Source organism: Lycium barbarum, chromosome 7, assembly GCF_019175385.1.
Source record: "Lycium barbarum isolate Lr01 chromosome 7, ASM1917538v2, whole genome shotgun sequence".
Lineage (NCBI taxonomy): Eukaryota > Viridiplantae > Streptophyta > Magnoliopsida > Solanales > Solanaceae > Lycium > Lycium barbarum.
This window is the reverse complement of record NC_083343.1, coordinates 9,211,862-9,228,177: the sequence shown is the minus strand read 5'-3', so window position 1 is coordinate 9,228,177 and position 16,316 is coordinate 9,211,862. Positions and strand designations below refer to the sequence as shown.

At 37.2% G+C, this 16,316-nt stretch overlaps 1 protein-coding gene across 1 annotated transcript; it reads left to right on the top strand.

The window, feature by feature from the left end:
- The first annotated feature begins 15,383 nt into the window (after positions 1 to 15,383).
- On the top strand, positions 15,384 to 16,316 carry LOC132601252 (F-box/kelch-repeat protein At3g06240-like). Its single transcript, XM_060314354.1, has one exon. It carries the CDS (start codon positions 15,384 to 15,386, stop codon positions 16,314 to 16,316), a length of 933 nt encoding a protein of 310 aa, XP_060170337.1.

Sequence of the window (16,316 nt, the reverse complement as noted above, 5' to 3'; positions counted from 1 at the left end):
CTCAGAGTCGCCAAAAGTCCTATACAGATGTGAGACGAAGGGACTTAGAATTCTCAGTTGATGATTGGGTGTTCCTTAAAGTCTCACCCATGAAAGGTGTTATGAGATTTGGCAAGAAAGGGAAGCTAAGTCCCAGGTATATTGGACCTTACAGAATTTTACGAAAGGTCGGTTTAGTGGCTTATGAACTTGAGTTACCACAAGGTTTGGCTGCTGTACATCCCGTGTTTCATGTGTCCATGTTGAGGAAGTGTGTAGGAGACCTGTCGTTGGTTGTTCCTGCTGATACGATAACAGTTAAGGACGGGTTGACTTATGAGGAGATCCCAATAGCCATTCTTGATCGTCAAGTTCGCAAGTTGAGCACTAAGGAAGTAGCCTCAGTAAAAGTCTTGTGGAGGAGCCAGAAAGTTGAAGAGGCCACATGGGAATCCGAAGAGGATATGAAATCTAGATATCCTCACTTATTCGAAGAGCAGGCAGATAGTTTTCAAGGTAAACACCTTTAGTTTTCATGTCATGTCCCTTATGTATGCATGCCTCACGTTTCACGTTCAAGTTCATGTATTCACGTTTCCATGTAATCAAGTCATGTTAGTTCAGTCTCCATGTTTCATATCATGTTTCCTTCACGTTCATGTAATCAAGCCATTTCCAGCCATATTCTTAACCATTATCCATCATTCGAGGACGAATGGTCCCAAGGGGGAGATATTGTAACACCCCGCATCTTGGAACTAAGTTTAAGCTCATATCATTAAAGTTCTAGTGGGTTGACAGGCCTATTTCGGGCAGCGATAACTCCTTGATCCGTTGTGAATCTGGAAGAACTTCCTTGGTGAAAGTTGTAGCCCTATTAACAAGCTTTCCAACGGTATATTATGGGGATTAAATGGATATATGTGCAAAGAGTTATACCCATTTGACTGAAGCCTGTTCGCTGGAAAATTGCTTGCGTTACGGTGACGAGTTACGGACCGTAACTCGTGTTACGGATCGTAACAGTGTACCGTAACACAGACGAAATTTCCAGAACCTCACTGGAAATTTTCATCAAGATACGGTCCGTCCCTTCGTGTTACGGACCGTACCTTGTGTTACGGACCGTAACATCGGACCGTAACACAGGGAAAATTTCCAGAAAGTTTCTGGAAATTTTCATCAGGATACGACGAGACGTTACGGTCCGTACCCTGTGTTACGGTACCGTAACGTGGGCGTGTTTTGGTCCGCAGTTGAGATTCGGGTCAACTGACTTCGGGAGGCCATAACCCCATCGTAAGTTGAGAATTTGGGAAAACTCAAAGAATGAAAGTTGTAGATTATTGAAATATCTTTCCAACCATAGGTTGTGGGTTCACAGGCGACGTCGAGATTGGGAGGTATGGACGTTTTAAGACAGAACAGTCCCGACCCGTTTTCAAGTTGGGTCAACCCATTTTTCCCTTGGTATATAAAGAAAAACAAACCCTAGCAGCCCACTTTTTCTCCAAAATTCAGAATTTTTGAGAGAGGAAGTGAGAGAGAAGGGAATCTAGAGAGAAGAAGGAGGAAATCAACCAATTTTAAGGCCCCAAATCCTAAAGCTCGTAAAGGATAATTTGTAGTACAAGTTGTGGTCGTCATTTTAAGCTAAAGATCGGACTCGGGAGTGTTGATTTCGTGGTGACTACCCAAAAGGTAATATTTCTACTCCCAAATCACTTGTAGTTGTGAATTTATGAATTCTTGGGAGAATGATAGTTGGGTTTGTTGAAGATAATTATATGAACTATGTTAGAATTGTTGGATTGTTGATTTGGGATTGTTGTATTCATATGGATTATGAAGAATGATGTTAATTGCATCTAAATGGGATTGTAGAAATGACTAGAAGTAAAAGAATGGGGATTTGGTGAAGAAAACACCATTAATGAAGGTTATAGAGCTTCATGCCCACTAAGTGTTTGATAAAATGCTTAGATGAACAAAACATGGATATTGTTGCTAATATAGAATCCTTATGACTTGTATGCTATAGATTGAAGTTGAAGGGGGTGAAGGACATTGTGATACGCTCAAAAGCGGAAGGTTAAGGTATGTAGAACTTCCATCCACATGTGGGAACTTCTATGTTCTTCCCCATGATTCGTTTAGTAATATCTATGAAGTACAAATCCTAGGGCATTAAACCCAACATATTGGTAGCCCGTAATTATGTATGTATGTATATGAATTCCGTATACTTGTTCGTGATTGTGTTCCTAACTTTCCATTTCGGACATTAGGAATCCTAGCTTAATCCATGAATCATGAATTCTTTCTCATGTGTTCTCATTATGTTCATATGAAACTGCATGAGTTATTTTGCAAGTTATAAACATGTTTTCAAGTCAACTACAAACAAATGATTATGCATTATGGTATTTCTCATGATCAAGTTTACAAGTTATTTCATGAAAATATGTTTACAAGTCCTTTCGTGAAAATCATGATTTCAAGACAAGTACAAGTTAATTCACGAAAGTCATGGGCTTCTTAGCCAACTATATTATTTTCATGTTCGGGAGTTGTTAAAATACCGAGAAGGCTCAGATAGCCTGAAACTACGTATGCCAACGTAGGATAAGAATCGCTCCGCCCAGTAGGACGATTCCTTCATATGTTCCCCATTGAGGGATTTGGATCCATTCATGTTATGTTCATGTCTTGTGCCCCGGCAAGGTACGAGATGGCTTAGCTGATCGGGCAGAGATCAGACTCCACGCTTCTCCCCGTGGTGGTTTATGTCGGTATTACAGATTATTACAGATCATTTTAGATTATCTCATGCTTACAGTACTCATGTTTTATGTTCAGTTTCAGTACTCAGTTTCAGTTTCAATTCCATGTTATGTACTCATGATCATGCTCATGTTCATGTCCCAGTTTTCAGTTCTTATCATGTTATTCTATGTCCCATGTTGTTCTTCCGGTTGCTTTACATACCAGTACATTCAATGTGCTGACGTCCTCTTTTATTGCCCGGGGGCCTGTATTTCACGATACAGGTACGGATTTACAGGACGACGCTTATGATCATTAAGACTTGCCCGTACCAGCTTATTGGTGAGCCCCATTTCATTCGGGGTTTTAAGCATTGTATTCTCTATGTAGTTTTGCATGTAAAGGTATGCTGGGGGCCTTGTCCCAGTAATTATGATTTCCAGTCAGACTCATAATAGAGGTTTCATAGACTAGACAAGTCAGTTATGTCATGATAGACATTTGGAGTCATATAGCCATTTTGGCACACTCATGTTTAACAAGTACTTTATTATGTATTATGACTTATTATGTTTTACAAAGGCTCATTATGCATTCACGTCATATTCCGCTTATAATATGAAATCATGTTAGTTCAGCAAGTCATGTGGTTCGCTCGGTCACATGTAGTCAGGCACCGAGTGCCGTGTTACATCCAGGCCATGGTTCGGGGCGTGACATTATTATTGTTATATGATATGATATATGCCTCCACAACGAGGAATGATTTTACAGGCATGCATTTACATTTATGTCATGATTATGGTCCCCCTCAGTGGCCTCGTTAAGAGTTTCAGGTTGTCTCTACATCTTTTCCCAAGTTATCTGTGTCTCTTATGCTTATGTTATGTTTATGCTTACTGCCTTACATACTCGGTACATCTTTCGTACTGACGCATTTTGTGCGCTGGGATCATGCCCACAGGTACGGTAGACGGATTGTTGTACCTTTCTCAGTAGGATATCAAAGTTCAGCAGGGATGTTCGCACTCCATTCTCCGGAGTTGCTGGTCAGAGTCATTAAATAGGATGCATGCATATATAGAGAGAGAGAGTATGGCTATGGGTACGTCGGGGCCACTGTCCTGACCAGTTGATGCATATTAGTGCTCTTAGAGGCTTACAGACTATCAGTCAGTGTACAGGTATTGTGTTTTGCCTTGCCGGCCTTCTGACTAGTTTTTTTTTCTTGGTTATGGCCTTGTTGGCCCTTGTTATGCATATATGTGTTGTTGGGCCTTTTCTGCTTGCAAGTTGTTATGATATACTTCTTACTATTGTTATTCAGCGGCCTTGTCGGCCTATGATTCACGTTACAGAGTTTAGATATCACAGTTGGTTCGCTCAGCCCTTCGGGTGCCGGGTGCTGGCCGCTCCCCCAAGGTTGGGGTGTGACAGGTTCCCTATATAAACAATATGTGGGCATTTGTTTAACCTACCACTTCAAATCATATTATTTTCATTGTTGAAAAGAGCAACCGCCACTGTTTTCTCTAAGCTTTCAAGATCACGACCAAATAACTTCAAGGATCAGATCCCAAGACTGAAGATGTCTTAAATCCTAGGTTGTTTAGTCTTTGTCTTCTTGGTCTTGATATTGTAAACCGACACTTCTTTTAAGAAGGGTTTAGTAGGTATTTGGTTTTATCAAGCTCTTTGTGTAAACACCCGACGATAGTTAGTTATGGTGAGTTAAGGTTCAGCTAGATTTAGTTGAATCAGTTGGTTCTTGGCTAGAGTTAGTCAAGGGTTTTTGCTTCCAATAGAGTTATTATAAGGGAATGGATTAGTGGGTTAATTCGTAGGTTGCAAAAAACTTGTAATCTGAAAACGTTGCTCAGTTAGTGAAGTTGGAAATCCTACTGATGTAGGTCATAGTTTTTAATCCCTTGAGCAAAGAGTTTTCCACGTAAATATCGTGTCTCGTTTACTTTCCGTTTTTGCTTGAGGGAACAGATAAAGAACCCGGTCCCTTATTTGTTTTGATGGACTCTTAGTTTCTATCAGTTGTATATAATCCTAAGAATGATAATATGAGAGACATTCTCGCCGTTGAGAGAGACGGAATTTATATTTGGCCCCATGGTTACCTGTGTGGAAAGCTTGATCTCACCAAAGGAATACTACTGGAGAGAGGAGCGACGCCAAAGATTCAAAATAACCCCTTTTTTGAAAAATGACATAGTTGACAATTAGCATAAATGGCTTTTGGATTAATGGATTCAAGCTCTGTGTTTCATATTCCTTTGTTCTAAGCATAAGAAAGAAAGTACCATATTGGAATAGCATGGATTGTAAGGTGTGAAATATATATATGTTTTTAAAGCAGCTTTTTTGGTGTTTATTTGCAGATGAAAGTAGTACAAAAGAATCTGCTTTGATGTGTCTCCTATAAATTGGCATCCAAGTATTAAGTATACTAAGAATCAGTGTGTCTTTGATGGAAAATTGTATTTGTCAAACATGGATATCGAGAGAAGGCCTTATCAGCTGTTCATGGAACAAACAGAAGGGGGAATAACCGAGCACTAGCGTCCAAAAGGCTAAATAATCAATATTTTGTTTACATATATCGATTCCTGACTTTGTCAATAGCAGATCCCAAATTTCAGATTAACCGGCTTTACTAAATAGTGACTGGCCAGGTAGCATTGATGATAGAAAAAGCACATCTGATGTCTAGTTGTTGCAGTTTGGTTAAGGAGATTTCTTGCAGGATCTGGCATAATTTCATAGAGTTCTACCAAGCAGGAAGTGGTGACCTTATCAACGCCCGAGGCTAAAAATATTGCAGCAACTTGTTGCAGTTTGGTTAAGGAGATTTCTTGCCGATTTTAATCAGAAACAAGCTGGTGCGACAGATATCTTTTGCGACAATAGATCTGCTATTACAATGACGAAGAAGCTAGCATTTCACAGTAGAAAACAGCACATTGAAATTCATTATGATTATATTCGAAGTCTTGTTTCTACCGGAGAAATCAATTTGAAGGCTTACTTTTCAAAGTAATTTATTTTGATCCCATCCATGAAAAGTTCAATATGTTTCTGGTCTCTGAGCCTAAGTTTGATCAGGAAGAGATTGCTATAGTTTGGTTTGGGAGTTTTAAATGAAGGTCTTTGTATCATTACTTGTTTGGAAGATGATAAGAGTGTCAGAGAAATTGGTCATGAAGGAATATGGAGTAAAGGAATCATGAATATCTGTATTTGTTATACGGAAATTAGAAATAAATCATTCTTATGGACAGACCGGAGAAGTAGCTTTGATAACGCACGACTTATGTGGCAGGAAAGTTATCCACCGATCCATGCGAGGGTGACGAGGAGATGATCATGACAGATTCACATATGATGCCTATGGTGGTTACGTGGCAGGACTGCTTGTGCAGATCACATATGGCATCGCATATTGTGTTACATTGCAATTCATATGTGTGTTGATACATTTAAAAAGAGGATGGCCAGCTCAAGATTTGCGTTTCAATTATTCTAATTGAATCTGTATTTGACCGTTATAATCGGAAGAGTGAACGCTCTTGGTTGTGCCCTTTTAATCTATCTTTTGCATATTGTGTTACATTGCAATTCATAGGAATAATTGAAACGATTTGGGTACAACAGCAAATAACGCATTACTTCATTTGCCGTTTCAGTCTATCTTGGTCAAGACAGTTGGGTACAACAGCAAATAAGGACGAGTTCGAGTGCCTGAAAGAAAGGTTGATCAGCTGCGCGTTCTGTTTTGGGGAAGCAAAGGGCCTCTGTTATGGCAACAAAATTTGGTCCTATGCTTAAGTTATTGCAATTTTGATTGTTTTTCTTATGACAGATTTTCAGATTGTATTATCAATTTAGAGTACACTACAAAACTCTAAAGAGATACGAGAATTAATTATTTTTTTGCAAGTTTTCATATTTCATATTGTACTTAACGTGGTTGATTATTATTAATAAAAACCTTGTTAGACACAATGTCTAGTGATATATATTCATAACAAAAAAAACCACTCTAATTTTAAAAGAAAAACTGGAATCCATTGCATTTTGCACCCCTAATGTATGCTCTCTTTTATGACTTGTACCCTATCATATATTTTTTTTATGACTTGTACCCTAAACTCTTCAATCTTTTGCAAAACAATAAAACCACTCTTTTTGTAAATTTATAGTGAGGGAAAAATAGGAATATATGAATCTTTTATCATATCATAATGACAAAATACTCTGGACAAGCATGAGATTTGTCACAGAAACAATGCAACTTGGAGAACTTAAGACGAATTGAGAAATTAAGCAGTAAAACGAAGAAGAAAAAAATCAGTATCTACCTGTTCAGCTGCTGAGAGCATTCTTTAAAGCAAGATGACAACACAAGGGAGCTTGTCTAAGAGCATCTACTCTTGTTAAACTAAAATTCAGTAGCGACTAAAGGATTTTAGAGTGTCTGTTCAGTTACAAAATATAGAGAATCACAGTTCTGTGGAACCAACCAGTACGAACTACACAAAAAAGAATTAATCACATCGATTTTTGTGAGAGTGAAATATAGACCACACAGAGTATAATCTCAAACACACACCAACAGAAGAAAAAAGTAACTGGGTGTACACTGATAAGAAGTAACCTGTTTGATTTGCCCAAAAACTATGTAATTGTTCTGAAACTGTTGCTGCCTCTGTTACAGACCAATTATAGACATCACATATAAAAGAATGTTCTTGAAAATTACAGTCTTCTCTGCAACAGGGTTCTACCAAGCTCCATCTGCTGAAAAAGCACTAGCAATAGCCTTCAGGGTGGGTATCAAAATTCATTCGAGTTTCCTGTTTTGGGAAGAGAGGAAAAACACCTTTCGATGTTCTCTGGATGGGTGAACACAAAAATGACAAATGTCCTTTCTTTTACTTTTAGTTAGGTTCTTTGAAGGGAAGGAAACAAAAATCTGTTTGATTGAGCTTTCCTTTATTCCCTCCGTCCCAAAAAGATTGTCTTCCTTTTTTTTTTTAGTCTGTCCCAAAAAAATTGACATTTTTCTATATCTAGAAACAATTTAACTTTATGAGATGATTTACAGCCACACAAATATAAAAGGCTTGTTTTGGACCACACATTTCAAAAGTCTTCATTTGTTTCTTAAACTTTGTGCTAAGTCAAACTAAGACAATCTTTTTGGGACAGAGGGAGTAATTTTTATGTTAAACAACAAAACTGAAAAAATGGAAGATATACCCGACGAAATCACTATGATTATTCTATCAAATTTACCAGTGAAATCCCTTTTACTATTGAAGTGAGTTTCTAAGTCGTGGTGTTCTTGTATTTCATGTCCAAAATTCGGGCTCTCCAATCAACGGCCACAAGGAGTGATCGCCTTGGTTGATTGTTCAACCACGATACAGAGACCCTCCTTCCTACTAATAAACCAACAACTCACTTTTGAAGAACTCAATTATCCTCTCAGTGATGGGGAGACTTACGTAGGTAGTTATATGGTTTTGGGTTCTTGTCAGGTCTTATATTGTTCAATGTTAACGAGCATATTTACTTGTGGAATCCCGCCACCAGATTCCGCACCAAAGTGCTTGAGATTGACTTCTGGAACGATGAGGACTATTATACACGTGGGGGCCCTTGTTTCGACTTCTACAAGAATGTTTACAAGGCAGTTCTGATTATGCTGTCTAAGACCTTAAACTATGATGGTGATCAGTTTGTTATAGTTGCTAGTCTTGAAGACAAACAATGGAAAGAAATCGGATTCCCTTATGATATCTCCTCAGAGAGTTATGGGATTGAATTGCAGGGACGACTTCATTGTAGGGTAAGGGTAAAAAAAAATCCTATTTTGATAAGAATAATGGCGCAGATGATGACAATGATGGAAATAATGAACTTCACAAGAATATGTGGGAGCGTTTTGGTTCTCTTGACCAAGTAATTTATTTTGATCCTATGTGTGAAAAATCCAATATGTTTCTGGTCCCTAATCCTAAATTTGATCAAGAAGAGAATGTTATAGTTGGTTTAGGAGTTTTAAATGAATGCCTTTCTATGACTCGCTTGATGATGATAAGGGCAGTGTGGAGATATTGGTCATGAAGGAATATGGAGTAAGGGAATCATCGTCATCCTTCTTTTCATAAGAAATTTACATATACATCCTAACGAATTTGCAGTGCCATTTTTCGTGATAGAGACCGGAGAACTAGCTTTGATAATAGAGGCTTTTTATAACAAAAGGGTTGTTGTATACAATCCTAAGAATGATAGTATGGGAGGTATTCTTGTCGAGGGAGAGACAAAAATTATATTTGGCATCGTTACCTATGTGGAAAGCTTAATCTCGACAAAGGAATACTGCATGAGTGAGGATCGGCACAAAATGCTTGGCAACAACCCTTTTTCTAAAATTACATGGCTGAGGATTAGCATAGAGGGCTTTCGGAGTGATGGAGTTAAGTTCTCTGTTATATAGTCCTTTGTTCTAAGCATAAGAAAGAAAGTACCATATTGGTATAGCATAAACTATATAAACTTTTCAGAAAAGGCTCAAATATGTCATCGAACTATCGGAAATGACTCATTTATGTCACTCGTCAATAGTTTGGCCATTTATGCCGTCGAACCATCAGAAATGACTCATTTATGTCACTCATCAATAGTTTGGCTCATTTATGCCATCGCCCGTTATCAAAATGACTCATCCATGTTATTTTTCATTAACGCCGGTTTTACAATACCAGATATGATACGTGGCCTCCAACTAGATTATGGTTGTCGGTGTATGGGTCAGATTTTTTATTAATTTACGATTTAAAATTGGGCTGGTTTAATTAAATGATGTGGACCTCTAATTAGAGGCCACGTGTCATAGCTGGTATTATAAAGCCGGCGTTAATGAAAAATGGCATATATGAGTCATTTCTGATAGTTCGATGGCATAAATGAGCCAAACTATTGATGCGTGGCATAAATGAATCATTTCCGATAGTTCGACGGCATAAATGAGCCAAACTATTGATGAGTGGCATAAATGAGTCATTTTCAATAATTCAATGGCATATTTGAGTCTTTTCCGTAAACTTTTTAATGTGTGTGAAATATATAAAAGTGGGACACTGTTGAAATCGGCATTGGCTATATTGTCTTGGCTGTAATCAGAAGGGGATCCAGGATTTGATTCAACCTTTGCGTTGAACCTATTATATTTTCAAAATTATGGCTTCAGACCTACTAGGGTACTACATATTACAATCTTAGCGAACTTTTGCATATAAATTTATACTCTTGTCAAGAGTGTTGAATTCAAGTGAACGTGGTACATAAACTGCATTCCCAAGTTGTTCATAGGGCTAAGCAGAGGCAGAGCTAGGATTTGACGTTTGGGAGTTCGGTATTTTAAACAGGTTAACAACCTCAAGCTCATGTATAACAACCGTCAAACTAACGAACAAGTACCGGTATTTTATATAATTAAATTAAAAAGCAACAAACTACTGAAACACTATATAAGCATAAGCTTGAGCCGATGATCAACAAAAGTTAGAACCCTAACTTCTTTGAAAATCAAATTTTGGGTTTTACTTTGAGCGTCTATGAAGAAACCCAACAGTCGAATGTTTTGTTTTAGTGTAGACGGTGCTTTTTTATTTTTCAATCATCAATTTTTATGTTTTGTTTTGTTAAAATAAAAAAAACCTACGTATAAGAAAAAGAAAAAGAAAAAAAAGCTTACTAGTTGGTTGAGTCTAGGAAACACTAATGCCGGAGTGAGCTATTTTACTTTATTTTTTTAAAAAAGAGATAGCATATAGGAAAAAAGGAACTATTAAAAGCTACTGGTTTGGCCGAACCCCCCTGTAACATTGTAGCTTCGCCCTTGGGGCTAAGTGCATTTGATTTTAGGTTATCTGTGTCAGGAAGCTAAATTAATTGTGTGCAGTGTAAGAAAAGGCGTGAAGTTAAAATATTTATTATTAATCTATAATCCTAAATCTTAATTAAAGGGAATGTTTAAACGAAGGGATGCGTATTTCCTCGCTGCTAGCTTCTCCTCCCTTTCAGGATTAATAGCTTATGGCATCAAAATGGAAGAAAGTTTTTTAACTGGTATTATTAATTATTAAATTCCTAAGTGATGAATTGGCAAAGAGAGTGTCTTTCATTCTCTCAACGAGCGGAGCAGTAAAAATGTTAAAAGTTTATATTTATAAGCATTATTTTGATTTTTTTTTCCTCTTCTTTTCCGTTCTTCTTCATTACTACCTCTGCAATTTCTATATCTCGCCGAAAACCACCATCCGACCACCGTTCAACATTGATTAATAGCTTATGGCATCAAAATGGAAATTAAAAAAAATTGTAAAATGTACACATGGCGGTGGGTTCACAATAAGTTCTACCTAAAATCTGACGATCCAGTTTTAAGGTGAAATTTATTCTAGTCTAAAAATATTCAGGGGGTCATAGGAAGTCACTTAATTTTCGTACTATTTTTTGTATGCATGCGTGACTAAAGTTAATTTACATATGCTAACATATCTGTTAAAAACTAATTTTACATTTGCAGTATATAAATAAAAGGGAAAATTTCAGAGATCTCCCCTCATGTTTTGCTTCGTTTCATTGACCTCCCCTCACGTTTGCAATATTACGACTACCTCCCCTATTTCAACCTTTTTATAACAACTATTTTATTCTATTTATTACTAATAAAAAAGTAATATATCTGGATTGATTTGCCCTCCCTAAGATCATGTTTTTTTGATTAATTATTATTTTATCAATATCTCCTTTAAAACATGGGCTCCAAATTCTCAGCCCTCTCTTCAATCCAATGTCATTTATTTTACCGGCAAAACCATGCATTTTTTTATGATTTCACCATTAGCGGTGAGTACTGTAATCTTTGAAGATTTCTGCAACAATCCGAGAGCCATATCTCCCAAATAAAAGAAGGGCAATTCGCAGGATTGCCTTTCTTTTGGGGTGGTCTTTATTTGTTGCCTCTCAAATTCCTAGTCTTTAATTTTTGCCCTTCGCGTTGCAACCCTGAGTTTCGCGTAGAAATCATGAGGTTCTGGGTTTGAACCCCCGCTCAGGCACAAAATAAAAAAATATTTTCGCAATGCAAGGCTTGGGCGCGTGTATGCCGGATCTGGCATACACTTCTTAAGAAATAACTAAAGTTATGCTGGACCCGACATAACTATAAGTTCCGTCTTATAAGGCAAAGTTTATGCCAAGGAAAATTTTCGCCTTAGAGGCATAGTTTTAGTTATGCCTTAACTAAAAGTTTGCCCCATAAGGCATAACTAAAAGTATGCCCAATAAGGCGAAACTTTTCCTTAAGGCATAACTAAAAGTTTGCCGTATAAAGAAAAATTTATGTCTTAAGGAAAAATTCTGCCTTATGGGGCATACTTTTAGTTATGCCTTAACTAAAAATCTGCCCCATAAGGCAAAACTAAACTATGCCTTAAGGGGGTGTCAAGTGGGCCGGGCCGGGCCATTTTAACGTGGGCCACAAGGGGCTGGGTCGTAAGTTAAGGGGCCGGGCTGGGGACCGGGCTTGGAGAGGGAAAGGGTGTCCGGCCCAGCCCACCTCGGATAGGGGCTACACCTCGGGCTAACCGGGCCCGTTAGTGGGCCGGGCCGGGTTTAGTTAGTGGGCCGGGTCGGGTTTTAGTTAGTGGGCCGAGCCGGATTTTAATTATTTCTAAAAAAAATTCTAATACTAAAATTTATTAAGTTTGATACTTTAAAATCTAGTTGTTGTCAACTTTATTTTAACCATCAAGTTCCTTAAATTATACTTTGGCCTTATTTTCAATCTATAAATATCATTCATTCCTCTCCATATTATCTCACAATTCCCTACTCTCCTCTTTCTCTAAATTTCCTACTCATCTAAATGGGAACTAAATGGGAACAATGCACATGAGTTTTGATACTAAACCAAAGTTCTTAATTTAATTATCTCATCTGATCCTAAGTCCTAATGTCATGTGCAGATTGTCACACCTCCATCATCGGCGGAGACATTTCAATACGCTAAAAAATATTTAATTATTATTATATATAAAATATTTGAAACTAATAAGATTTTATATATATATATATATATATATATATATATATATATATATAACTAATAGTTTATATTATTATATATATATAACTAATAGTTTATATTATTATATACTGTATAACCTATTGAAATATTTTTGAACTTGTGTAAGCCAACAGCAAGATAGTAACTTAAAAGGGGTATTTGATTTATTTCACGCATCAGCAATTTCAGAGGCTTGTCATTTCACTGATTTTGTCAGCCTCTTATAATGTCTTGTTGTTTTTGGGCACTGATCAATATTTGTCCCTCCTTGCAGAAATTTATCTTGGAGTTGCTGCTTGTGTAGGATTAGTTTGAAAAAAAAAAACAAAGGAAGAGCTAACTAGTTTTCAAACGTTGGAAAAGGTCACTGCCCACTTTATTAATTATGTGGGGCTCAGCTGACCAGTGACCACTAATTTTTTTTTTAAAAAAAAGGAGAGCTAATTAGTTTTCATTTAGTAGCAATTAAATATTAACGGATCCGACTCCTCTCCATTTTCATTGTCTCCATTTTCCCCAAGTTCTTACTTGAATAAGAGACACATTACATGAGTTAAAATTAATGGTTAAGTTTTAATTAACTAAAGTAAGATTCTAACTATGGTTTGAATAATTAATAAATATTTCATATATTTGCTTCCAAAATTTTAAGAATCCCACAATTATAGCTATAGCTATTTTATTGGGATACAATGTTTTTAAAATACTTATTATTAGTAATAAATATAGTACTTATCTTTTTTTTTTTATTTGAAGTGGGCCGGGCCGGTGCCCCGGTGGGCCATCACCCGGGCTGCTGGTGGGCCGGGCTGGTGGGTTGTCCACCTTGTCCGGCCCAACCCCTAATAAAACCCACCTAGCCCAGCCCCTAATAAAACCCACCTAGCCCAGCCCCTTACACCTCTTAGTGGGCTTGGGCCGGGCCGGTGGTGGGACGGGTTTACCGGGCCGGGTTCGGGCTGGCCCGGCCCACTTGACACCCTTACCTTAAGGAAAAGTTCTGCCGGGGCAGACTTTTAGTTATGCCTTAACTAAAAGTTTGCCTCATAAGATATAAGTATGCCGGGTCCGGCATAACTTTAGTTATTCCTTGAGAAGTGTATGTCATATCTGGCATACACGCGCCCAAGCCTTGCCTTGCTGCCCCCAAGCCTTGGATTGCGAAAATATTTTTTTATTTTATGCCTGAGTGAGAGTTCGAACCCAGAACCTCAGTAGTCGCCCACCTTTTTAAACAAAGGACAAAACTTAAAGACCACAAATATGAGGGGCAACATTTAAAGACCAGCCCAAAAGAAGGGCAATCCACACAATTTTTTGATAAAAGAAATAATTTTAACAGAGAGAGAGAGAGAGAGATCTTTAACAACGAAGAGTAAAATAGCTGTGAATTGATCTCCTTTCAATTTACATAAAAGGATTGAAAGAAAAATAAAGGAAAAATAAATGACATTGAATTGAAGAGAGGGCAAATTAGTCCATGTATATTATTTTTCATTAGTAATAATCAGAATAAAATAGTTGTTACAAAAAGCTAAAATAGGGGAGGTAGCCGTAATATTGCAAAAATGAGGGGAGGTTAGTAAAACGAAGCAAAACGTGAGGGAAGGTCTCTGAAATTTTTCCTTTTATTTATATACCACAAATGTAAAATTAGTTTTTAACAGATATGTTAGCGTATGTAAATTAACTTTAGTCACGCATGCATAATTCAACGTTAGTGGAATGGGGAAGTTAAGTGACTTCGTGTATGTTGTTGAGTTTAACAAAAAATCATATTCGTTTTTCGAAGTTTTCCTATGTTTGCTTATGTGGATTTTGGACGGTACAATAAAATCCCTAAATTTAAGCTTATCAATTAATCATATCTTCAGTAGTTACAATAACAACCATCCCCGAAAAAATAGAAATGACACCATCATATGTAAAGCTACGCGTTTGTTGAAGAATATTTTGCTCAAAAATAGAACTAATAAAAATAAAAAAGATATTGTAAAATATATTAGAATCTTGATGTAAATCCCTTATGCAGTGATAATTAGTTAAACGTTTCTTGGAGAACAAGTTTTACTCTACTGTAAATATGATGGGTCTCTTACCACAATTGTATCACAATTCTTGAGATCATTAACACTCCTTACCATTTTCCTTTGTTATATTTTTCCGTCAGTGTTTTGAAGTAATAGAGATTTACTCCTTGAAATGGCAGATCTTCCCAACGAAATCACTATGAGTATCCTCTCAAATTTACCAGTGAAATCTCTGTTACGATTCAAGAGTGTTTCTAAGCCATTGGTATTCTTGGATTTCAAGTCCAAAATTCCAGCTCTCAAAATAACGACCAGAAGGAGCAATCGCCGCGGTGTATATACGTTCGACATGAAGAACTAAATCCTCCTTTCGATTATTAAACCAACAACTCACTTTGGAAGAACTCAATTATTATCCTTCACGTGAAAATGAGACTTATATAGAAAGTTGTATGTTTTTGGGTTCTTATAATGGTTTTATTCTGATTAATCTAAACGAGCATATTTACTTGTGGAATCCTGCCACCCGATTTTGGACCAAAGTGCTTGAGCTTGACCGTTTGAATGAGGATTATCGTACACATGGGGGAATTTGTTTTGACTCGTCCAAGAATGTGTACAAGGCAGTGTTAATTATGCGCCATCTGACCCCAGATTATGGTGGTGAGTCTGTTATAGTTGCTAGTCTTGAAGACAAACAATGGAGGGAAATCGAATTTCCTTATGATATCTCCTCAGTGAGTGAAGGGATTACATTGCAGGGACGACTTTACTATAAGGTAAGGGTCAAAAAATCCTATGTTGAAAATAATAATGCCGAAGATGATGATAATAATGGAAATAAAGAACGTCAGGAGAGTGTGTGGGACCGTTTCAGTCATCGTAACAAAGTAATTTTTCTTGATCCCATCTCTGAAAAGTTCAAGATGTTTCCAGTCCCTGACCCTAAGTCTTATCAAGAAGAGAACGTTATAGTTGGTTTAGGAGTTATAAATGAATGTCTCTGTATGACTCGCATGGATGGTGATAAGAACGGTGTTGAGATATTAGTCATGAAGGAATATGGAGTAAAGGAATCATGGACATCCTTAATATTCATAAGGAATTTAGAAATAAATTCTTCTTATGAATTTGCAGTGCCCTTTTCCATGACGGAGACCGGAGAAGTAGCCTTGATAATAGGGGCTTTTGACAAAAAAATTACTGTATACAATCCTATGGATGATAATATGAGAGACATTCTTGTAGAGCCAGAATTTATATTTGGCGACATCATTACCTATGTGGAAAGCTTGATCTCGCCAGAGGAGTACTACTGGAGTGAGGAGCAGCACAAAATGACTGAACATAACCGTACTAAAATAGCATGGATTCCAAGTAGCTAG